Source organism: Sciurus carolinensis, chromosome 11, assembly GCF_902686445.1.
Source record: "Sciurus carolinensis chromosome 11, mSciCar1.2, whole genome shotgun sequence".
Taxonomy (NCBI): domain Eukaryota; kingdom Metazoa; phylum Chordata; class Mammalia; order Rodentia; family Sciuridae; genus Sciurus; species Sciurus carolinensis.
In genome coordinates this window covers 59,244,698-59,271,207 of record NC_062223.1, presented here as the reverse complement: position 1 = coordinate 59,271,207, position 26,510 = coordinate 59,244,698, and the positions used below count along the sequence as shown (strand labels likewise).

The 26,510-nt window shown below is 36.6% G+C and overlaps 1 protein-coding gene across 3 annotated transcripts; it reads right to left on the bottom strand.

Moving 5' to 3' along the window:
• Positions 1-1,171: 1,171 nt before the first annotated feature.
• Positions 1,172-25,964, bottom strand: Saal1 (serum amyloid A like 1). 3 transcript variants are annotated; one of them, XM_047519532.1, is made up of 12 exons: positions 25,797-25,964; positions 24,325-24,438; positions 23,083-23,166; positions 18,321-18,400; positions 15,043-15,102; positions 14,794-14,909; positions 14,142-14,322; positions 11,273-11,355; positions 10,997-11,185; positions 6,171-6,367; positions 4,322-4,414; positions 1,172-2,532 (listed from the first exon to the last, which is right to left on the bottom strand). In XM_047519532.1, the coding sequence occupies exons 1-12, from the start codon at positions 25,944-25,946 to the stop codon at positions 2,440-2,442; spliced, it is 1,440 nt and encodes a 479-aa protein (XP_047375488.1). In that variant the 5' UTR covers positions 25,947-25,964; the 3' UTR covers positions 1,172-2,439. The 3 variants fall into 3 exon arrangements, 2 of the variants coding, with proteins under 2 accessions (XP_047375488.1, XP_047375489.1); XM_047519533.1 differs by having other exon boundaries at positions 6,171-6,364; XR_007104106.1 differs by having other exon boundaries at positions 2,514-2,532; positions 6,209-6,367.
• Between the last annotated feature and the right edge of the window lie 546 nt (positions 25,965-26,510).

Here is a 26,510-nt window from a genome sequence, read left to right as displayed (position 1 = left end):
TGTGTGTGTGTTCGTGTGTAAAAGTATAAATGTTGAGAGGTGTCATTTAAACTTTTTCTCACTTAAATGCCAAAGTTATCAAGATGAGTAATTCAAAGGTAAAGGAATGGGAAATTAAAAAGAGTTGGAAAAGCTCTTAATCTAGAAAGATGGATCAGCCAATAAAAAAAGAATTTAATAATATTACATTAACTTCAAGGACAAAATGTGTTCTAAAAAGGCAGGAGAACATGTCTTCAAAAAAAAAAAAGATTTAAATACTTAAAAAATCTAATTCAAATTTAATTAGAAACAAAGCACCATATATGACAAAGGCTAACTCAAGTTCCTCTCAATTTTTCCCTTCCCCTGCAAAAATGTATAGAGAAAAGAGTGTGAACTCCTCAGATCATGTAGTATTTAAAAAGTTTTAATACTGATCTATTTATTATAATTCACAGATTCAGGAAAAATACTATGAAAGTATGTAGCAGGTTACAATGTTATAACAGAAAAAAGTAGTAAAGAAATTAGGTCAGATCCAAAGTAAAAGAAATGTGAACACCCCACCTTCCTATGATGTAGCCCATGTTTTTCCTTCTGTAACTTCCTCTGGGTGGCACTCTCTTCCTCAGAAACCCAGGGCCTAGTGCTCTCCCACTTAAGACATGTTCTCAGGAAACAGTGTGAAATGTACATGCAATGAGAAAAATAAAGCCAATAATTTCAAGTGTCATTTTTATAGGGTATTTGCTTCTTAACCTTATACTTAAATAAGACTGGAGTTTTAGCATTAGCTAGCTGGTCATTTCATTGGTGCCTCTGAAACCTCATGTTAAATACAAACACATTCAGTCTATCAGTAAGGTCAGCCCTCAGGGCATGCAAATATTAAGTAAAGCTACCAGATAAGAGTTTGAACTCTAATATTTTAATTTTATGGTCCCACTCTTTTCAGCAGTGACACTTTAAACAATCAAATGTCCTCCAAACTGAAATCAGTCTTCTTTTATCACTAACAGTGTTCTCTGTGTTTTATGAACAAAAATCCCCCAAGGAAAGAAAACAAAGTGTGAGACAAGACCACAGCCTTAAACATTCTAAAATAGGGCTGGGGAGATAGCTCAGCTGGTAGAGTGCTTGCCTCGCAATCACAAAGCCCTGAGTTCGATCCCCAGTACCACACAAAAAAAAAAAAATTTTCTAAAATAAATGTGAAATGGGCTTAAAAAGCTAGCTGTGTTACTCATAACTGATATTTTCTTTAAATCCATCAGAAATTCCACTTTTAGTATCTGAAATAATACAAATTGAAAGATTCTTTAAACATACCTGGTTGATTACCTGAATACAATACATTCAGTAGGAAGCACTATACAGAGTAACAGTGTGTACAGCACAGTTCATAAACCATCAGAAGTTACCTACTCCCCTCAATCTTAATTTTCAATAATCTGAATTTCCTCAAGCAAATTACTATCTGAAATTCAACCACTGGAATAATGCTGAAAACAGAATTCAGCTAATGTACTTTTATCACAATGACAACATTTCTGCCTTCATATGCCCAATATAGGGAAAAAAATTTGAAATGTAACAAAGGTAAATTAAGAGCAATAACTGCTTTTGAATAATTACTAACAATCTGGAGAGGAATTGACACAAATTAACAAAATGCCTAAAACATATTTCCATGTTGCGGCAAACATCACAGACTATTCAAGTACCATTCACATTCACATCTCCCTTCTTTCTTACTATTCTCTTCTACAGAGACTATAAAGAAAAAAATACTAAATTTTAAACATTTACAACTCAGAATGACCATGTGATAAGTAGGCCAGGGAGGGCTGTCCTTTCAATAAAAAGCGTAAGATTTGCTAGAGGAAGCCCCTTGCCTCTTTTTCTTTCTAAATGCAGATGAAAGACCCCTTAGCCATGAAACAATAAACATGAATATAAAGGTATACATTGCAGGTCTCATGGAAAGATGAAAGGAGGCAGTGTCCCTGAGTCACTTCTCAGAGCTGAACTGCCCCGCTCTGGGCTTCTTATTGCATAAATACACAAAATACATAAAGACTAAGCTACTATAAGAGTTTTCTATTACTGTAGCTGAATGTACTTGTAGTGGATACCAACCCACAATTTTCACATAAAAATCAAATTAATAGAAAATCCTCACCAACCCCTCAATATTCTAAAAAGAACTTCAAAGGTAAGCTTGTATTTTTGCTTTCTTCAAATAAGATAAATAACTCTTTAGCAATATTAAAAGTGGAGGGAGGTGAGAGTTGAGATTTCAATGACAAATAACTAAGTGAGGTAAGTCTAGAGAGGAAGGGCACAATAATGGGCAATTAGGTTTACTATCAGTTTTATCTAATATTTCCTATATGTCAATTTCAGCTATGAAAAAAATCAAGTTTATTTCTTGGAGAAGAAATTCCAACTCATTTTTTAAGCCTGAACCTTCAAAGTTGGGAAGCTTTCCTCCAGGTCATCAGCAAGGGCCTTATCGACTTCATGTAAAATTTTAATAAAGTCCTCCACCTGTGAGTCAAAAAAAGCATCAAATAAACATGGTGAGAACAAAGGTGACTGAAGATATTCCGACTATAAAAATGTTCTTCCTACAGTTTCTAAATAGTCCAACAGACAGACTTGTTGACAAATTCCCAGATGATATCACGGTCCCCTGAATCATTATGAAGGAAGTGACTATACCTAATTTTTAAATTTATTTATATTTTAATTCTTGAGCTACTACATATCCTTCTGCTGCTTCCCCTTTAAGGTTCATTTCTAAACCAGGCACAATGGTGCACACTATCATCCCAGGACATCAGGAGGCTGAGGCAGGAGAATTGCAAGTTCAAGATCAGTCTCAGCAGTTCAGTGAGGCCAAAAGAAACTTAGTGAGACCCTGTCTGAGAATAAGAAATTTAAAAAGACTGGGGATGTGGCTCAGTGTTGCCTCTGGGTTCCATTACTGGTACCAAAAAAAAAAAAAAAAAAAAAAAAAAAGTCCTATAGTTCATTAACATTTTCCTTGCCAACATGTTTCTTCTGCATGCCTTCTTTTTTTAAAAAAATTTTAATTTAAACTAGTTATACATGACAGTAGAATGCACTTTGATACATCATATATAATGGAGTATAATTTCTCATTTTTCTGGCTATACATGATGTAGAATCCCACTGGTGGTACAGTTATATATGTACACAGGGTAATAATGTCTGATTCATTCTATTATCCTTCCCCTCCCCTCCCTTCACTCACCTCTACCTAAAGTAATTCTATTCTTCCCTAACCCACCCCGCACATTGTGAATCAGCATCCACGTATCAGAGAAATCATTAGCTTTTGGTTTTTTGGGATTGGCTTATTTCACTTAGCATGCTATTCTCCATCTCCATCAATTCACCAGCAAATGTCATCATTTCATTCTTCTTCAAGGCTAATATTCCACTGCATATGTATTACACATCTTTTTTATCCATTCATCTGTTGAAGGACATCTAGGTTGGTTCCATAGTTTAGTTATTGTGAATTGAGCTGCTATAAACATTGATGTGGCTATGTAGTATGATGATTTTAAGTCCTTTGGGTATAAACTGAGGAGTGGGATAGCTGGGTCAAATGGTGGTTCCATTCCAAGTTTTCTGAGGACTCTCCATACTGCTTTCCATAATGGTTGCACCAATTTGCACTCCCACCAGCAATGTATGAGTGTACCTTTTTCCCCACATCCTCTCCAACATTTATTGTTGTTTATACTCTTGATAATTGCCATTCTGACTAGGGTGAGATGAAAGTTCAAGTTTTGATTTGCATTTCTCTAACTGCTAAAGATGTTGAACATTTTTTCATATATTTGTTGATTGATTATATTTCTTCTGTGAAGTGTCTGTTCAGTTCCTTAGCCCATTTATTGATTGGGTTATTTGTTTTTCTGGTGCTAAGTTTTTTGTGCATGCCTTTTTTATTTTCTTACAAAAGTTCCTATTTTGAAACTGCCTCCAATGGTAACAAATGTATTATCTGAAGAACTATAAAAACATACTGACTCTTCCTAAAAATCTTACTTTTGCTTAATACATATGCTTTCTACTTCATAACAGAAAGGGAGAGCATTAATTCCATGTTGATTTCTTCCTAAAATCAGAATTACACTTAGGCCAGTACTATGAATGAGCCAGCAGTCATCTTTTTGACAAGGCATTAAATCATGTGATGTGTACTGTCTTTTTTGACAATGGCCTCAAAAGATTGAGTCCTTTTCAAAAACATTTAGTAATCCTGTGAAATACAGCCCCCTATACATTTACCCATACTCACCACTGGACTGTACAAAGGAAGAAGGTTTTGAAATGCAGAGAAACATTTCTGTTTGCTTAACTGGCCCTCCTTTAGCCCCTGTGCCACAGTCTCCTAAAATAAACAAAAGATTTAATATCAAAAAAGGAAAAATTTTAAAGCTATATTGACTTAAAAAAATACAAATCAGTATATATGATTAGTTACTGACCCTACAGTCATTTCAAATGTCGCAAACTGAACCTACCTTCATCAGAAGTTTTATATAATCCAAACACATCTCCACTATAGTCCTTATTTTAATGATGGGTGCTACCATCCACCCTGCTGCACAAGCCAAAAATCTAGGTACATCCAAAACTTTTCCTTCCCTCCTGCTACTAACTCCTCCCCACAAGTGTTCAATTCTACTCTGCTAAATCTTACCCCATCACTCCTCCATTCACACTTCATTGTTTAGGCTCTCATTATTTCTCAGATTATTCTTGAAGATTACCAACCTTGAGTCTATCAGTTGGTCTCCTGGCCTCCAGCCTCAACTCTCTAATTCTTCCTCTCTATTGCTTTTGGAGGTATCCTTCTGAATTGATCACATCACTTGATGCTTAAAAAAGATTTTAGCAGCTCCTCAGTTTCCTTAAGTCCCAATTTCCCATATGTGGCAAATAAGAATTTTCATGATATATCCCAAGTATATTCTCAGCCCACCTTCCTGCTATAATCCTATAACTTCTTAAAAATAAAGAAGCATGTTTGGGCTGGAGTTGTGGCTCAGTGGTAGAGCGCTCGTCTAGCATTCATGAGGCCCTAGGTTCGATCTTCAGCACCACATAAAAATAAAAGTATTGTGCCCACCTACAACTAAAACAAAATTATTTAAAAACAAACAACAAAAAAAGAAGCATGTTTATCCCTCCCTTCAAAAAGCAAAAATGAGGGGCTGGGGAGATAGCTCAGCTGGTGGAGTGCTTGCCTTGCAAGCACAAGGCCCTGGGTTCGATCCCCAGCACCACAAAAAAAAAAAAAGCAAAAATGATAGAAAACAATTGGAAAAATACTTGCAATGAATATGAAAAGATATATTACCAAGGTAATACAAATAATCAAAATAGATATATTTATAAAGAAGAAATACTAATAATATATAAATATAAGGAAAGATGTTCCATTTTACTAGTAAAAAATGCAAATAAAAATATTTAGGCATAATTTAAGATTAAAAACCACAATAACAGACTTTTTTAAAAAGAAATATTCTTCAAAAAAATAAGGGAGTATGAATATAATCTTTATAGCTATTTTCATAAATACATACTTTTTCTAAATATCTGGATAGAATGAGTATGCTCAAAGAACAAATATGCTAATAATAATGAACATATTCAGGAAATATATTTAAAATGAATTTGCAGTAGATTTTGAAAATTATTGGGCAAACTGAGTATTAAACAAACTGGTTCTCCAGTGGAAAGTCTTCAGTGATTTTACGGAGAATCAGAAAAAATGCTTACAATATAATATAAAATGTAATGCTTGAATTATAAAAGAGCAATCTTTGGAAACTATAAATACTGAATTACAAGATGTGAAAAATGCATATGTAAATATATTAAACCCTATCAGTTGCTGTTTTAGGATTATAAATTGATGATGTTTCTTTATTTTACCAAATTGAATACAGTCATACTTTCATATTTGAAAAGTTACAGAAGGACCAAGGACTCAGTTCAGTGATACAGCATTTGCCTAACATGCATGAGATCCTGGGTTCATTCAATCCCAGCACCACAAAAAAGCAGTAATAAGGCTTATAATTTTAAGTAAGCAATACTTTCATTTGCTTAAAAAAATACAAATACTTCTTTTCTACCTTTGTTAATGCCTGAAAAATATTAGAAAGAAATTCACATGAAATATCCTTTAAGATTTTCAAGTGGAAATCATCTTGGGTTGCATCAGACTTTTTATTTTCTTCTTGGCTAGACTCTACTGAATTCTCTGGTTTCTTCTGACAATGTTCCATATTTTGTAACACCCGGATTAGACTGTCAATCAGAGGAAGATCTACTGTACAAACAAATCAAAAGACATGAAATCAACCAGTTAAGTTTGGTTTTTTAATTCATTAAGTCATACATTCATACTGAACTACAGTTACAGTGGTAAATGACATTGCTAAGGCATCAGCCTTCAAGAGGCTAATGTTTGCATACTTTCAAATCAGTAAATATATAAAATTTATAAATAAATGAGATTTGGGTAAATTCTATGAAGGAAACAAAAGGGAAATATAATAAAGTAGCTCAACAGGGGAAGTTCTCTGAAGAAGTGATACTGAGTTGAGAACTAAAGGATAAGAAATGTTAACAATGCAGAAAGCCCAGCAAAATATCTCAGAGGAATAGAGCAAAGACCCCAAAGAGGAAACACCAGGCAGGGAAGATCTGAAAAGCAAAATGGAAGTCAGTATGACTCCAGGCTAGTGAGCAAGGAAAGAGAAGCACAAAAAGAGGTTAGAGAGATAAGAAAGAGCCCTACCACACACAGCCTTCAAGGACACAGTGAGAAAAGAATATTGTTTAACTTTTTTTAATTAACATTTTTATTTGTTCTAATTAGTTACACATGACAGTAGAATGCATTTATACATTTTGATAATCATACATAAATGAAGTGTAATTTCTCATTTTTCTGATTGTACATATTGTAGGATCATATCAGTCATGCAGTTAAGTTTAAGTTTTATAAAAACCTTAGACAAAGTTCTTAAATGTTACGTTGTATTAAATTAGGCAGAAAAATACAGTCTAATTTTTAAAAAATGAATAGTTATTTTAATTAACCTATAAAAAAACTGAACATAAAAATAAAGCTCCTGGGCTGGGGATATGGCTCAGTTGGTAGAGTGCCTGCCTCGCATGCACAAGGCCCTGGGTTCAATCCCCAGCACCGCAAAAAATAAAAAAATAAAAAAAATAAAGCTTCTATGCAAAATAGATATTGTACCATGGACATGCTAAAAGATCTCACATAGAGTCAATCACTGATTCTAAGTTCACCAATTCTGCTTAATAATTATAACTCTGGGGTTAAAAAAAAAAGTTTTCTGAAGCACTGAATTTAGTGTACTAATTTGAAAATAATCTAACTTTACGTCCAAATTTAAGTCATTTATGTACATACAGTACATGACAGTGACTTTTAAACAAATTAGCAACCAGGGAAATCTTATCTTTTATTACTCAACTCAATGTCTTCAGAGCACCTCCCTACCTAGCTGCTTTATTATATTCTGGTTAGATCTACCCCCAACCTCTCTTATTATCACCACCTCAACTCAAACGCCCAATTCTTATTCCATGATTTCCCTGTAGGTCGCATCAATCTGTACCAGTCTCTTGACTCTTTCTCACCTCAGCCCTAACTCTGCAAAACCTCAATTCAAGGCCGGGGCAAAGCAAGGAGAAAGAGTGTTAATCAGTTGCTTGGAGTTAAAGGAGCATCTTCACACTTTCTGCACTGATCATAAACATTTTATATGGTTTTGGGGTGGTGGCAGCAAAAATCACCTAGTCCCATTAACAGCAGGAAAGATGTTTCTACAAAAATCAACAGCTTTTCTTTTTTTTTTTTTTTTTTTTGTGGTGCTGGGGATCGAACTCAGGGCCTTGTGCTTGCAAGGTAAGCACTCTACCAGCTGAGCTATCTCCCCAGCCCTAATCAACAGCTTTTCTATACAACAATAACAAATCCACTGAGAAAGAAATCAGGAAAACAACTCCATGTACAATAGTTTAAAATATATATATATATATATATATATATACATATATATTTTTTTATGTATGTGGGTGTGTATGACTAAACCTAACCAAGGAGGTGAAAGAAATCTACAATGATAATTATAAAACACTGAAGAAGAAACTGAGGAACACACTAGAAAATGGAAAGACATTCCATGTTCATGGATAGGCAGAATTAATATTGTTAAAAAGGGCATATTTCTAAAAGTGATCTATAAATCAATGCAATATCCATTAAAATACCACTGATTAAAAAGCCATAAAATACCAGCGATAGCCTTCACAGAACTAGAAAAGACAATCCTAAAATGCATAGGAAAGAACAAAAAATCCAGAATAGCCAAAGCAATTCTGAGCAAAAAAGAGCAATGCTGGCAGAACCACAATAACTAATTTCAAATTATCCTACAGAACTGTTTAGCACCTCACTGCTGCTGAGGCTGGCTTTGAATCCAAGATTCTCCTGTCTCAGTCCCTGGGCTTGCTTTGTTCTTTTGATGCTGGGAAATTAATTAGGGCTGTGCCCATGCAAAATACATACTTTAATACCCTCAAATATTTTTAACATTAAATCATCATTTTTACATTCTTGATTCAACTTTTTGTAGGCTACAATAATAGACCTAATTCCAAACTTACCATGCCAAATTTATGCTCCTCTACCAATAAAAACTTATGGTCACAGAACATATATTTTTTGACAAGCACCATTTTGTTGGTTCTTGTCTAAAGGAACAGATAAGCAATATGAAAGATGCTAATGGTCAAGGAAACTGAAGTCAGAGGAAGGGACATTTTAAAAAATATATTAATGGAATGGATCCTTTTCAGCTTTTACTTTTGTGAGAGCTCAATGGACAGCTTTAATGCAGATGATACTTGAAGTTTTTGAAGAGATCTAAGTCTTGATGAGGTTATTCATACTCAACTCTTGAATGCAAAATGATTATGGACAATGGTCTTCAAAACCTTGGTACTTGATGCTTTCCCAAAGTACTAGGATTTGAATGCCACAATACAAATTGATTCATTTTTATGGTATTAATGATCCATGGGTTTCTTTAAATGAAGTTCATGTTAGAGTCCATAGATATCAGTGCTCTGCAAAAGCTGCTGGGGGATCCAACACTCCCCAGGACCAGAGAGGCCAAGCCCCACTCACAATCATCTGATTCTTGAAAAAGATGCCAAAAACATATGTTGGTGAAAAGACACCCTATTTTATAAGTGGTGCTAAGAAAAAAAAAAAAAAAAAGGACATTCATATGTAGATGAAATTAGATCCCTATCTCTTATGCTGTACCAAAGGCAACTCAATATGAATCCAAGACCCAAGTTTAAGATCAGAAACTGCAACTGTTAGAAGAAAAGACAGGGGAAACACTTCAACATGTAGGCGCAGACAAAGACTTCTTGAATAGGATTCCCACAGCTCAGGAAATAAGAAAAGAATAAATGGAATGGTAACAAACCTAAAAGCCTCTGCAGAACAAAGAAACAATTAACAGAGTGAAGAAACAATCCAGAAAATGGGAGAATTTTTGCCAGCTACTCTTTCAACACAGGATTAATACCCAGAATATGCAAAGAATGCATAAAACTTCAGTATTAAAAAAATGAATAATCCAATCAATGAACAGGCAAATTAACAAAACAGACACTTCTCAAAAGAAGTACACTATGGCTAACAACTTTAATTTAAAAAAAAATTCAACATATTTAGTCATCAGGGAATAAAACTACACAAAGATTACACTCATTCCAGTTAGAAAGGCAATCTTCAACAATACAAACAACAAGAAATGCTGACTAGGATACAGAAAAAAACTCATACACTGTTGGTAGGAATGTAAATTAGCACAGTAACTATGGAAATTAGTATGGAGGTTCCTTAAAAAGCTAAAAATATTTAACTACCACATGATCTAGCTATACTATACCTTAATATTTATCCAAAAGAATGAAAGTCAGCATACTTGAGAGATACACACATACCCATGTTTATAGCAGCACAGCAGCCAAGTTATGGAATCAGCCTATGTGTCCATCAATAGATAAATGGGTAAAAAAAAAATGTGGTACATAAACACAAGTTTTGTTCAAACATAAGGAGCAATGAAATTATGTCATTTGTAAGAAAATAATGAATGGAAATGGAGGCCATAATTTTGAGAAAAGTAAGTCAGACTCATATGTTTTCCCTCATATATGAAAATGGGGGGGGAGGAGCAGTAAAAAGGATGCCATGAAAGTAGAGGGTGACCATTAGGGTAGAGGCAGGAGATGGGAGAGAAAAGGGAAGTACAGGGCCAGTATTAGGGAGTAAAATTGATCAAACTGTGATTTCATGTGTGTGTGAATATGCCACAATGAAATCCCCCATTCTGGAAAACTGAGCTGCACCAATAAAAATAAAAGTTCCTACTATGATAAACTTTCTCTATAATTTTCAATGGAAAGATTAGGGTATAACACTCATTAAGAAAAAAAAGGTAAGCATGTTTGTAGTACAATTACTTTTTCTCTCATTTCATATCAAGTCAAAACAAATAACTAAGGTTAGAGAAGATATAAGCAATCTAACAACTCCAAGATTTAGATTTGTAACTCAGGCCTCTCCCCTCAACTTCAGACTTTAAATTCTTAGCTCATTACCTCCACTAGATCATCTAAAAATTAACATGTTTAAAATCAGTCTTCCCTCCTTAAATAAAGGGCAACTTTTTTGAACAACTATGATAAGACAGATCCTTGACTTGCATTTAAAGGAACAGAAGTATTTTTGTAATGGTGAGAAATGGGAGAAACAAATCAAATGAAGAACACACATAGGCCTGGTCTTTAAAAATATGACAGGTTGCAATTTAATTTAATGAACTGAAGTAATACTTGCCTTTTTCTTTCTTTAGATGTTCCTGGTCAGCCTGTGAAGCATAGATGGCAGACAACACTGAAAAAACAGAGGCTAGCATTGTTTTCTGTTCTTGCAGAATGATGGGTGGGTCATCAGATTGGCAGAATTCATGGCAGACCAGGTCAAAAAGTAAAGTCCAAGTGTCTTTCCCAGTATCAGGACACTGTACTTAATAAAGAATATAAACAAAGTAGTAATTTAAAAATATAAACAAACAACTGAGTAGCTCTAATGTATCCCAATAAGCCATCTTACCAATTGCTTGAATTCCATCATCCACTGTGGTAAGCAGCTGTAAGATATGCATGTAAACATCAAGCCCCTCTGGGTTTTCAGAACTAAGTACAAAAAGCAAAAGACTGCATCAATAACTTTATTGTCTAGAAATTTCATCCATTCACTTGTTCAACAAATATCTATTATGCTGTTTTAGCCACTGCCCTAAGGATAAAACAGTTCCATATTTTATTCTGTTTTTAAATGCTCACTAGAACTTCCTTCATAATGAGGGAAAGAGTAAACAAGCAAACACACAAATATGTAATATAATCACACAAAGGAAAGAGGTAAAAATTCTTTTTGGCTATGTCTCACAAAAACAACAATGCAGACCTGCCAGGTGATGTTTCCATCATTTTATTTTTAATAATCAAAATAAAACAATAACTAAGACTTCATTTTTGATTACAGAGAATTGAACCCATGGACACTTTACCACTGAGTTACAATCCAGCCCTTTTTATTTTGAAACAGGGTCTCATTACATTGTTGAGGGTTGTTATGGTTTGAATGTGAGGTGTCCCCTAAAAGCTCACGTATGAGACTGTGCAAGAAGGTTCAGAGGAGAAATGATTGTGTTGTGAGTCTTAATCCAATCAGTGATTTAATCCCCCTGATAGGGAATAACTGAGTGGTAACTGAAGTGGTAGGGTGTGGTTGGAGGAGGTGGGAACTAGTATGTGGTTTTTGATATATATTTGTATCTGTTGAGTGGAGACTCTCTCTGCTTCCTGATGATGCAAGCTGCTTCCCTCTTCCACCCTCTTCTGCCATGATGTTCTGCCTCACCTTGAGCCCTGAGAAATGCAGCCGGCCTTCTATGGACTAAGACCTCTGAAACCGTGAGCCCTTACATAAACCTTTCCCCCTCTATAATTGTGCTGGTCAGATCATTTAGTCACAGCAGCGAAAAAGCTGACTAAAACAAGGGTGTTGCTAAATTTCTGAGGCTGGCCTGGAATTCACAATCCTCCTGTCTCAGTCTCCCAAATCACTGGGATTACAGGTGTGAATCACCTGGCAATAAGTGAGACTATTATAGTATGAAAGTAAGGTACATTGCACTAAGTAGTCACAATACTGATTTTATTAAAACTTCACAAGGTTATCCCACCTCCATAGCTGAGAACAATAAAACTCTCAAAGTGTAATTCTTATGATCAACAGTTTGTTGTATCAGAAATGCAAAGAATTTATTCTTTAACCAAACAATTAAGTGAAAAGACAGTGAACAATTAAAACAATGGTTCAACAAATGTTTATTTAAGTACCTAATATGTTCAAGCAGTATGTAAGGGTCTGGGAAGACAAAGATGTTTAAGATGTTACCACTATCATCTTAAAATTCATAGGTTAAAAGGAAAGACCAGAATTAAAGTAGTAATTATAATAAAGTAAATTTAGCACTGGAGGAAGTCCCAGGTGCCAAAAGATCACAGATCAAGTAGATTTGATTTAATATGTAAGGTCAGGAAGTTATCATAAGAGAAATGATGTTTACACAGAAACCTGAAAGGGTTAATGATGTGTTTGAGGCAGAGGAGACACACTATGCCAAGGCTTGGAGGCAGGAAAACTTGGTTAAGTTGAAAGAAATCAACATGCAACACAAAATACATGGAACCAAAACAGAAAGGCATTTTTCAGAGGCCCTACACACCATGTTTTCTAAAAAGTATAGACCTTATCTTAAGTAGGGCAACTGAAAAGTCTGAAGTATGACAATGAGATGATAAATGAGTGCTTTGCAAAGACAGCTTTAAAGACTAGTTTTGAAGAGCCTAGTATAGTGGTGCGTGCTTATAATATCAATGGCTCAGGAGACGGAGGCAGGAGGATCGAGAGCTCAAAGCCAACCTCAGCAACTGAGCAAGGTCCTAAGAAACTCAGCAGACCCTATATCTAGATAAAATATAAAAGCGTTGGGTCTGTGGCTCAGTGGTTAAGTGCCCCTGGGTTCAATCCCTAGTACCAAAAAAAAAAAAAGACTAGTCTTAGAAGAAGCAATCCCAAAGACAGGAAATTCAGGTAAAGATTGTGGCAACAGTCCAGGTGAGAAACACAGAGCCTGGCTGGCACAAATGGAATCCCAGAAAAAGTCAGGAACATGACTTGGAAGTTGACTGGCCGTGGGAAAAGAGTGGGGTGGAGGTCAGTAGCTTCACTATTCCACATATTCAAACAGGATAATGACTGCATCACTTACTGATTGAGAATACTAAAGAAGCAGAGTTGGAGGAAGGATGAAAAGTTTAAACATCACTTAGTAAAGAATATAAAATTCACAGCTTTTAATATGGCCTATAGAGTACTAAGAATGCAACAGTAATCACTAAGCAGATTAATTCAAATTTCAATTTTCTAGTTACTAATAGTAAATTGTTCCAATGACATGTGAGAACTAATAATTCTCATGGCAAGACAACAAAGCACACAAAACAATCACCTTTCCAGATTGGTATATCTATACAGGGAGCAAGGAACAAGAAAACAAATGATGTTCAACATTAATGGAAGTTGTTAAATGTTCAAAGTAAAAATGAAACACAAGAAAACCTTTTCTCTTTGATCTATATTACATAAAATTGCTGGTGAAGTTAAGATAGTAACCACAATTAATGCTGAACAATTGCCTATAGTTAAATGACATTAGAACAAGACTTTGAACATTATGATTCTTTGCAAAGATTAAATATACTGCCACCTCAATTATTGGTAGGGAATCAAACCTAACAAAGACTATCTATATACTTCATCCTATCAAAAGGAAACTAAGACTTCTATATCTAAGGCTATTTCTAGCAACTGGATTTTCCAGAACATTTGCACAAAAGAAATCACTTACCGTACTTGTTTGGCAGCTTCAAGTACACAGGGCACAATCTTAAACACTGGTTGCTCTTCAGAATCTTCCTGGGGTTGGTCCAAAGGCTGAGCAGTCCCATTTCTAATCCATTCCAACATTAATTTCTCATCCAAATCAAAGAGTTTGTCCACAACCTCCCCCACCTTCACCAGCAAGTCAACTGAAGAAAATAAAATAGGTATTGAAATAAAAAACAAAAAATATTGCAGGGCTGAAGTTGTGGCTCAGTGGTACAGCGCTTACTTAGCATGTGTGAGGCACCGGGTTCGATTCTCAGTACCCATATAAATAAATAAAGGTCCATCAACAACTAAATAAAATTTTTAAAAATGTTTAAAGCAATAAGGTTAAGCAAAATTCGCAAAGCTATTCCAAAAGACAAATCTTGCCAATGTAGTCTTTATTCTAGGTGTGATCTGTTTATCTCTTAAATTTATGCTTAAATTTGCTTATCTTCCTTCAAGAAGTAGAAAACTTATCAGGGTCCTGGGAGTCTGAGAAGCAATTTTACTACTTAAATCAAAATATGTTCTCTTGCATTTAGACTTTTTAAAAACATGACTTCCAGAGATAGTTACCTGACAATTCCATGTAATCTAATACATTTTTTCTAGATTACATGGTGACTTACCATTTGTTGAACTTGACATGATGAAACAAATGCTATCATAAATAGCTGGATGTTCCCGTATTCTTTCAACCCAGACACTGGCCACTTCTGTCTGGGAAAGGCAAGTTAGCAACAACCTACATGATAAATGTGAGCTTAATATCTACCTTTTAAAACAGTATAGGAAATTTAAGAATCAAGATTTAACTCTATTTTCCTAGATTCCCTTATGGGTGATTTCATAGAAGACACAAAAAGAGAAAAGCATACCTGCTTGTTTCCAGCAAAGTAGGAGGGTCTGAATCATACAAACAGTGCAATAACACTTGCCTACAAAACAAAAGTCCGTATGCTTCACTTCTCTCATTTCAAACATCAGAATTTTCATTTAATTTTTAAAACATTTTTACTGTGAAATAAGCATATATGCAGAAAAACCTATTAAAACACAAATCTATAGTTACAAAGAAACATGAATTATAAAGCAAACATTCAGGTTTCTAAGAAACAGAAGAATGTTGCTTATCCATGGCCCCTCTGTATCTTATTCTGAATCACAGTTCTCTTTCCTATCTAGAAAAGGTAGTACCAACTTTTCCAGCAATCATTTCCTTCCTCTGTTCTATAGTTTTATTATTTTACAGTTTTTGGTTTTGCTTTTGAACTTTATAGGAAAGAAACTGTATTTTTTCCTTAAAAATCCTTTCAATTATCCATTTATCTATTTGTCTTTGACACATAATTGTATGTACTTAAAGGGTTCAGCAAGATGCTTCAATACATGTGTACATATTCTCAAGTCCTAATTTTGCTCAAAATCACATATAGGAGATCAACTATGTTGTTCCTGGCAGCTGTTGTTCTTTAAGTCATTGCTGAGGAGCATTCCATTGTATGAATATAACATAACTTATTTTTCCATGTTGCTGCCCGCGGATATATGTTACTGCCCGCAGCAACAATTGCACAGGTATTTATCTGAGGTGGACTAGAAACTAAGCTACTTCTATTTCTGTGCTGCTTCCTTCCTTGCTTGCTTATTTACAGAGGATAGAGGAAATGAGGCTTACTTGCTTTGAGAGGAAGTTTTAGAGAAAGACAGGTTTGCTACGCTTTCTTAAAGGTCTGCTGCTTCTTAGAGGTGTGTCCTGCATCCTGTGAACTAAGGGTGTGTCTATCTGAGGTGCTTCTTAGTGATGCGTCCCGCATACTACGATCTGCCTATATGTGATCTAGAGGTGTGTTCTCAATTCTCCGCTCTGCAATCTGCCTTCCGCCACTGCCTGCTGCTTCTCTCTGCTAGCTGCTGCTAGCTGCTTGCTGCTTCTTCTTCTTCCCTTCTGCTAGTGGCTTCTCTCTGCTTCTTTCTGCTGGCTGCTGCTTCTCGCCTTCTATCTACTGCCCGCTTATATTCCCTCCAGGAGGCGGAGGGCGGGGCCACGCCAGTTGAGATCAGGGGAGGAGCCAGCTGCCCAATCACGAGAAGGCGCGAGCAGGAGCACTCGAGAACACCTGTGCACACGTACCACTGATGTGATGAAAACAACTTCTGGCTGGCCACCAGGCGCCATCCCAGCGCAGCCCACATGGCACAGCCCCCAACATTTCCAGACTACTGCTGATGGATATTGAGTTGATTTCAATTTTGGGTTATTTCAAACAATATTCCTGTAATATCTGTGTAAAGGGGCTAGAGTATAGCTCAACAGTAGAGCACCTGCCTACCACTCATGAGGTCCTGGATTCAATTCCAGTTCCATAAGATAATAATGATAGTATATGTGTATCCTAATGTACATGTGCATTTTTTCTTACTACATATCTATTCGTGGAATTCTCATGTCAGAGCATATGCATATCTTCCAACCTGACTAGAAGTACTCAATTGTTCTTTCCTTTTCTTTTTTTGGTATTGGGGATTGAACCCAGGGGTGCTTAATCATTGAGCCACATCTCCAGCCCTTTCTATTTATTATTTTGAGGCAAGGTCTCACTAAGCTACATAAGGCCTTGCTAAATTGCTGAGGCTGGCTTTGAACTTGCAACCCTCTTGCCTTAGCTTCATGAATCACTGGAATTACAGGTGAGTGCCACTGTACCTGGCTTGCTCAGTTGTTCTCAAACTGAACAAATACATATCTCTTTATCAATATAAACTATTCTATATTAATTTTAAGATAAACCTTAACTGAATTTATAAAGACATGTTAACATTTTTCATTCTCAGATTTTTGATAGGAAATGCTAGAGACCAAATGCAACCATTTACTCCATGAACGATTATAAATTACTGAGAAATAAATACTTGAACTAGTATCTTTTTTTTTTTCCCCCACAGTTGAGTGTTCATGTAGATGTGCTCTGCAGCCCTTGCATTTCAACAGTAAGCTCTGAAGCACAGTAAGCAGGAGAATGTGGGAAAAGGCCTACTTCTTGGGGCTTTCTAGTCTGTCTTAGGTGAGTAACTCTTTGCCCAAGACTCCTGCCAGGATATGGAAGCCACTACAACAGTCACAGAATGGAAGCAGCCCATGGTCACGAGGCAAGATAAAACAGAGAAAAAGACTGAATTAGTATCTTAAATCTCTCTACACCAGGAGAGTGAGGGGAAAAGTGGGGTGGTGGGAATGGGAAGGATGGTAGAATGAGACAGACATTATTACCCTATATTCATGTATGATTAAAGTACTGAGTGTCTCTCAGCACCATTTACAGCCAGAGGAATAAGAAGTTGTGCTTCATTTGTGTACAATGTGTCTAAATGCATTCTACTGTCATGTATAACCAATTAGAACCAATTTAAAAAACTAATTTTAAAAAAAATCTCTCGGCTTCTAGAAGACAAAATCAACTTTTTCTGACAAAAACTGCCTAGAGCAGTTTCATTAACCTATTTTGGGTACAGATTTCTTTGAGATCCTGATTAATAGCCATGCACCCTATACCTAGAAAATGAATACACTCACTAAATTTAGCATGTAATTTCAGGAAGTTTTCAGATCACCCATAGTAACCACCAAGGTCCTCCCCATTTAAAAACCCTTTTCCCAAAACTTTTCTGGGAGATGTAGAAGAAAACTAGCCTCCAGGCAGAAGTAAGAAAGCCTTTAATTACAGAGGCAATCCTTTGTCTTCTAGTCTGTTGGCGAGTCCTGCTCCTTGATCTAAGTCAAAGCTCTCAGGGTGACACTGTTTTAACAAATCTTGTTTCCTAGACTCTGGCTCTCTGAAGCCTTGAATTCTCTATGTCTACACTGTTTTAGATTCTGATTAGCTGCCTCCATCTCCACGTTTGGCCCCACAGATTCTTCTTCTGGCCTGCTTACACCTGCACTCAGGTCTCTTTGATAATGATGATGAAAAAACTGGCTTAATTTCCTGAATCATGCCCATACACAAGTGTGGAAGCCCCTAGCTACCATTAACACACAATGAAGCTCCTGCAGCATGTTCATCAAGAACATTACGTTTCATATTTTCCAAACTCTCTATATGTGTTAGGATTTCCTTAGGAATATAAAATGTAATTATTAGGTAGTAAAACTTACCCAAGATTTTTATCACTGCTGATGGACACACATATCTCTTGGAAACAGGCCATATTACCTAAAATCCCCACACAGATTTCCTGCCAAAGTAAATTTCACAGGTCACAATGGCTCTAAGATAAAAGACATATACAAAAATAATAACTTGAACAAAGACGTTCACTGAGTCAAGTTTGAGGGAAGAAAGAGAGCAGGTAGGATATAGAGGTACACAACCTGCCCACTAACCTTGACAAGCTTATAGTATTTAAGAGGGAATAAAAACACATACAAAAGGAAGATAAAAGGCAGATATTAATGAAGACAAAATCTTATGGATGAAGTAAGGCTCAAAAGAATTATGCATATGGCTAATACATATATGGATAGGCTGAGGAAGACTCTCAGGGTGAAAGCAAAATGATCTGATGGGGTGAAGGAGAAAGCAGTTGAACATGACTCATAGACTTCAAGTTGCTTCATCTCCTCAGAGACTGATTCCATTATCATGAAAACTGAAAAATAAAAGTGTATGAAAGGACACAATGAGCTCAAGCAGCACAGCAAACTTGCTGGAACATAAGATTTGCTCAGGGAGCTTATTAACAATACTGATTTCCAAGTCCCATGTAAATCTACTGAATCAGAATATCTAGTGTAGAGCTTGAGAAGTCAATATCTACCAAGCACACCAGGTGGTTTTTATGATCACTTAAGTGTGATAATCACTGAGTTAGGACATGTAAAATCTGGGATTAGAAAATGCAGCATGCAATTTAAGAATGCCTGAAGAAAGAGGTGAGGCACCAGTTACCACAGGGAAGCCAGGGTTTTGACCCCACCGTACAAAGCTGTAACATACAAGTGTAAAATAAGGAAATAAATACAGAAAGAACAAAAGGCTGGGTTCTAGATCTTAGAAAGAGTTCATACCCAGGGTAAAGGGTACAGGAAGGAAGAAAATAGTCAACAAAAGTGACAGAGAAAGGACTGAGGAAGTCAGAGACCAGAGAGGGTGGTGGCACAGAAGCTACAGAGATGAAGCATTTCAATAAAATGTGTATGGTCAAATATTGAGAAAATATTAAGAGAACAGGGGCAGGAAAAAAAACCACATACTTCCCTTATAAACTAATGACAGAACTTTCAATCAAACACCAAGTACCATGGTCCTGGCCACTCATCAGAATCACCTAGGGGAAATGGGGATGTGGCTCAGTGGTACAGTGCTTGCCCAGCACATGTGAGGCACTGGGTTCAATCCTCAGCACCACATAAAAAATAAACAAATAAAATGAAGTTTAAAAAAAAAAAAGAATCATCTAGGGAACTTCAAAAGCTGCTGAGTGCATCATGCATAGAGATACAGACTGAATGGCTCAGAATTTTTAAAAGTTCCCTTCAACAAAGCTTCTCAGTGTATGTCCAGTTCTAGTCACCTGGACGTGTATTAGAATCTGAAACCTTTTGAGATGAGTTTTGTGCAGGGTGAGAAACGGGTTTTGTTTCATTTTGCTGCATATGGATTTCCAGTTTTTCCAGCACCATTTGTTGAACAGGCTATCTTTTCTCCATTGTACGTTTTTGGCACCTTTATCTAGTATGAGAAAACTGTATTTATATACAGTCTGTCTCTGTGTCCTCTATTCTGTACCACTGATCTACCTGCCTATTTTGGTGCCAATACCATGCCATTTTTGTTACTATTGCTTTGTAGTAGAGTTGACATTCTGGTATTGTGATACACCCTGCTTCACTCTTCCTGCTAAGGAAAGCTTTAGCTATTCTGGGTCTCTTATTCTTCCAGATGAATTTCATGATTGCTTGCTCTATTTCTGTGAGGTATGTCATTAGGATTTTAATTGGAATTGCACTGAATTTGTATAGCACTTTTGGTAGTATGGTCATTTTGACAATATTAATTCTGCCTATCCAAGAACATGGGAGATTTTTCCATCTTCTAAGGTTTTCTTTAATGTCTTTCTTTAGTGTTCTGTAGTTCTCACTGTAGAGGTCTTTCATCTCTTTTGTTAGATGGATTCCCAAGTATTTTATTTTATTTTAGTTTATGCTACTGTGAATGGGGTAGTTTTCCTAAATTCTCTTTCAGAGGATTTATCACTTATGAATAAAAATGCATTAGATTTATGAGCATTGATTTTATATCCTGCTACCTTACTGAATTCATTTATGAGTTCTAGAAGTTTTCTGGTGGAATTTTTCAGCTCCTCTAAATATAGAATCATGTCATTGGCAAATAGGGATAGTTTGAGTTCTTCTTTTCCTATTCATATCCCTTTAATTCAAAATGATCAAGGACCTCAGAATCAGACCAGAGACCCTGCACCTTACAGAAGTAAAAGTAGGTCCAAATCTTCATCATGTTGGCTCAGGACCAGACTTCCTTAACATAACTCCCAAAGCACAAGAAATAAAAGCAGGAATCAATAATTGGGATAAATTCACACTAAAAAACTTTTTCTCAGCAAAGGAACTATTAGCAATGTAAAGAGAGAGCCTACAGAGTGGGAGAAAATCTCTACCACACAGACATCAGATAGAGCACTAATCTGCAGAATCTATAAAAAACTCAAAAAACTCTACACCAAGAATACAAATAACCCAATCAATAAATGGGCTAAGGAAATGAGCAGACACTTCACAGAAGAAGATCTATCCCCCCCCCCAAAAAAAAAACGAAGATCTACAAGCAATCAACAGATATATGAAAAAATGTTCAACATCTCTAGTAATAAGAGAAATGCAAATCAAAACTACCCTAAGATTTATCTGACCCCAATTAGTATAGCTATTATCAAGAATACAAGCAACAACAGGTGTTGGCGAGGATGTGGGGAAAAAGGCACACTCATACATTGCTGATGGGGTTGCAAATTAGTGCAGCCACTCTGGAAAGCAGCGTGGGGATTCCTCAGAAAACTTGGAATGGAACCACCATTTGACCCAGCTATCCCACTCCTTGGCCTATACCCAAAGGACTTAAAATCAGCATACTACAGTGATGCAGCCACATCAATGTTCACAGCTGCTCAATTCACAATAGTTAGATTGTGGAACCAACATAGATGCCCTTCAACTGATGAATGGATAAAGAAACTGTGGTATATGGAATATTACTTGGTTGTAAAGAAGAATAAAATTATGACATTTGCAGGTAAATGGATGGAGTTGGAGAATATCATGCTAAGTGAGATAAGCCAATCCCCCAAAACCAAAGGCCAAATGATCTCTCTAATAAGCAGATGATGATACATAACAGGGGGTGGAAGGGAGGCAAGAATAGAGGAAGGATGGATTGTATAGAGGAAAAAGAGGGATGGGTGGGGGGAAGGCAAAATAACAGAACGATACAAACATCATTACCCTATGTACATGTATGATTACACAAATGGTGTGACGCTACTTCATGTACAACCAGAGAAACAACAGTTGTACCCCATTTGTGTACAATGAACCAAAATAAATAAATTTTTAAAAAAGAAAGAAAGAAAGAAATCTGAATCCTACCCCTGACAGTGAATTAGAAACTCAGGAGGTGGGCTCAGCAATCAGTGATCTGGAACATGTCAAAGTTTGAGAAACTGTGCCCTAAGTGCTTCTACTCTGCTGCCAAGGCTGACAATCACTGTTGTAGTAGGCTGTGGCTACAAGACATATTCAACAATATGACTAATTCCTGAAAGGTGCCATTTCTGAAATGTTTATTTCTTTACTAATTATGAGTCAATATATTTAGATAGAAAAATTCAAGCAAGAGAAATATCACAAAATTGTCAAATCCTTATATTAATATAAGGATCCAAAAAAATACTAGTTCATCAGTATCCAATTCAGGTAGTGCAATTTTACAAGATAAAAATTTTAATTCAACATTCAATTCATAAAAATATTCTACAGAATTCTATACTTTAAAATCTCAAAGAAAGAAAAGCAATTCAGTGCTGTGTTATACTAGAGTCAGGCCTAGGTTCAAATCCCAACATCATTCTTAATAGTTGTGTGGCCTTGGACATCCTAAGCTGAGATACAGTTCTTTTTCTATAAAGTATGCCTCATAAGAGTAGTAAAACCAAATGCTCTGTAAATAGCACTTATTTATAATTAAATTATTTAACAAATAACATCCATCATATGCATAGCATATGGTAACTTAAATAGCAATAAAGCATAGGACATTGCACAGTATATAAAGACTTCTCATTTAGTCTTTATCTATTGTTTTTAGGAGTTTACTAATGGCAATGACTACTAAGATCTTACTTATTTGGGAAGGCATTGAAGAAAAGGACAACTCTGAGTAACTGATGGGAATACTGAGAGGGGACCGAGGGTACACAAAGAGATGGCCATCACCAATAAATTGGTGAAATGGAATATAGACAGGCCTACCCAAATTAGGACCATCTGGAAGGTAGATTTTATGCTAAAATGATGATTCAGGTTCAGATTGTGGAAGTCTTAAGCAACAGGCTAAGTTTAGAATGGCTTTTAAGCAATGGAAGTTTTTAATGAGTAAAAAAGAACAATGAACTGACACACAGGAGGTCCAGGGACTGTTCTCTGTTATGTAACATATTAGCAGCATAACAGGTACACCTATCTAGCTTCTACAGTTTTTAAATGAAAGTATTGATCTCCCTGATTCAGATCAAATCTAAAATTCTATGGCTCTAGTAATGTTCAATAAACATTTACAGACTGATTTATTGATTTATACCCAGTAAGAACATCAAAGTGAGAAAAATGAAATGTATATACTTACTCTTAATCGAGGACACTTAGATCTGGCCAGTACTCCCATAAATATGTCAGGAGCATTAAATTCTTGAAGAAACAAAGCCACATCCTATAAACAAAAATGATTGTTAACTTGGATGCTGATATCCTTCTTTAAACTCCATAGCTAAGGCAACTATAAAAAAATTTAATTTCACATATAACTACCATTTGGACACGAGGGAAAAAAAACACACACACACAGGTTACAAGGTCAGGTCAGGAATTGTGACAACAGAAAAAAGGCAAAGTTAGTTTTTATGGTATTTGGTCTCAAGACAATGGAACAATTCCATAATCAAATCTAAATTCACTGTGATACTCTGGAGAATTGTCCTCCTTTTATTCTGCCCTGAATATATTTAGCTATCAGGATTTCTCAATAACTTAAACACATTTGGTAATTGCAAGGTATTATGTCAGAAGCTAAGGTTAAAGGAAAAGAGTGAAACTCCTAATTCCTATCCTCCAAGGCTTAAAACACTATAAGGGACCTAGGTGAGAACTGCTATTGGGTCATATTCAAAAATCAGAACTTGGGGGGCTGGGGTTGTAGCTCAGTGGTAGTGCTTGCCCAGCACATGTGAGGCGTTGGGTTCAATCCTCAGCACCACATTAAAAAAATAAATAAATAAAATAAAGGTATTGTGTCCATCTACAACTAAAAAACATTTTTAAAAAAAAATAGAACTTGTATTTTCAAAATTCTTAGAAGAAAAAAATTCTGATCACAATATAACTACGATGGTGAGTTTGCTTAGTCAAAAGGTGCACACTACACAGGCAAGTGAACCTGGAATGGACATATGATCCTAAAAAGGTCAAATTCTACCCAAGAACGTGGGATGCAAAAACTAAATTAGTTAACTGTGGAGGCTGGGGATGTGCATTGTTAAACACAGTCATATGCCACAAAACGATGTTTCAGTCACTGACAGAATGCCTATAGGATGATGGTCCTATCAAATTGTCTAATAATATCAAAGCTATCTTGGTGGGTTTAAGCACATTCTGTGATAATCACAGGATAAAACTGCACATATATTCAGAAACAAAATTTTAGCAATCATAGTACCTGGAACTATTCCTTGTACCATATAAGGGAGTGACTACAGACTCTCAAGAAAGCCTTTGCTCAGAGCGAAGGAATGAACCTATTCTAAAAATCCACTCATCACCTTCTCACCTAAGAGTCTGAAATTTCAGTGTTTCACCTCCAAGCTCATACCTCATCCATTGACATATCCCATACTCTGCAAATTTCATTCTCCATTTCTTCATCAAGCTCCATCTGCTGCTCCTCATCATATGAGCTGGATTTGGTGTTTTGAGGTCTAACAATCTTCAGAAACACAAAGGAAAAAAAGTAAAAATTTTCTACAGTACTCCCCAAGTAATATTATCCTATAATTACTTAAAAGCCAAGAGACTCTCCTCAAAGTATCTTCTCTCACAAAAATCTTGTTTTGAAAGTTAGTGCCTTGGGTAGATCAATTCATTCAACATTTATGGAGCAAATACTGTTGCCAGACAATTGGGTTAAAAATACAGGGATAAATAAGATATAATCCCTGCTTTCAGGCCTTTTAGAATTAGTGGGGATAAGACATGTCAACTGATAGTTACAAAACCATTAAGTGACTCAACTGAATTATGGACTAAGAGTTGTAGTAGGACATATGATGGACCAACTATTTATTCCTGAGAGAAGCTGGAAGTCACTTCTTTACAAGGTGATATTTAAGCTAACTCTTGGAGGGAGAATGGGAATTTGTCATGTGGAAAAAAAAAAAAAAAGATAAGAGCATTCAGAGATAAGAGTTCAGAGTTAAGAAAGTGACTAGCATTTGGGGAATGGTGTACAGTTTGCTGTTAATGGAACACACTGTAGTATGAGCAGAGAATCTTGGAAAGGCTGCAAAAAGACCTGGATTCCAAACTAAGAAATGCATTTTGCTTCTACAGGCAAACAGGAATTAAGAGGAGTATCATCAACAACTTTTTTTTTTTTTTTTTTTTTTTTTTTTTAAGGAAAATTATTCTGGCAGTTGTGTAGAAAATGGACAGGAGAGGACAGAAACTGGAAGCCAGGAATCCAATTGAGTTGTGGAGAGAAAAAAAAACATTACATTCACTGAGAGTCTCCTATAAGCCAAAAATCATGATAAGCACTCTGTGATCATCATCTTACTTACCCTACATAAAAACCCTACACATAATATAGGTATTATCATCCAATTTTATAGAAATTGCCTGAGAAATCAAAGTTCTTAGTGGTTAGATGACTTGCCCAAAGTAATGCAGTTAGTAGGTGATGAAGCTAATCTCTAATATCAGAGCTGCATGACTCCAAAGTCACCATTTATTCTACAACAACAAAAGTCCATGAATTATATAAATTAGGGCCTGGGCTTCAGAAATGAAGGTAGGTCTGGGGAGCATGGTTCTATGTCTTTGGAGAACTCGCAAAATTACGATAACACCAAGCGTTCCGACATCTTTGCCATTAAACTTCCCTTGGCGTTAGGCACACCAAAAGCCCCGGGCAGTCTTGGGGTCCGCTGAGGCTGCGAGGCGCCAATGCCGCAGCTCGCGCCTGGGGAGGGGTCGTCGGGGGCAGGCGGCTCCCGGAGCCCGCGGGGTTGCCAGCGACCGGGCCGGACCAGCTGAGGGGCAGCCCAGCGTGCGCGAGTTCCACACCTGGATAAGACCGCTGAGGACGCCAAAGAGCCAGTGTTTGCTGTAGACCGTGCTCCCTATGCAGTCTCCTCCAGCCCCCTCATCATCCTCCTCCTCGTCCCGACTAGGCGGCGGCGGCGAGGGGTTGCGGTCCATGACTGCGCGCGCCATCAGCGCGCGGCACCCACGCCGGAAGCCGCGGAGGAGACGAAAGGTCTCGCGCTAGAGGGCCCAGCTCGCCTGGCACGGCTCCTGACACAGCGCCCCCTGCTGCTCGAAGCCCGGAGGCAAAGGACCCGCCCAAAAGGTGTACTCCGCTCTGCCCAGGACCAAGCATGATTGTACCCATGATTTCTTGTCACCCTCTCTGGACCAGATATTCTGTTCCTCCAGGAACTTTTAATCTGGTTGGAGGAATGGAGGAAGAGAATAGACCAGTGTTTCTGATACAGATGCGAATCTTGGAACTATCGGACCTATTCCACTTGCCTACTCTGACAGAATCATCCATCTCTCTCCACCCTTGCTATTTTTAAAGACATCCATAAATACTCGTTCTTCTCCAGGTGTGATTGGAATCCTGGGAAAGACAAAAGTCACCAGCAAGAATGTCAACATTTCAACTCCTTCTCAACGAATATTTTACAGCACCCATTTTAATTTATTGAAATGAAATGTATAGGTTTCCGCATGTAGTTTCAAAAATATTAATATAATATCTTAACAAATGGAGGA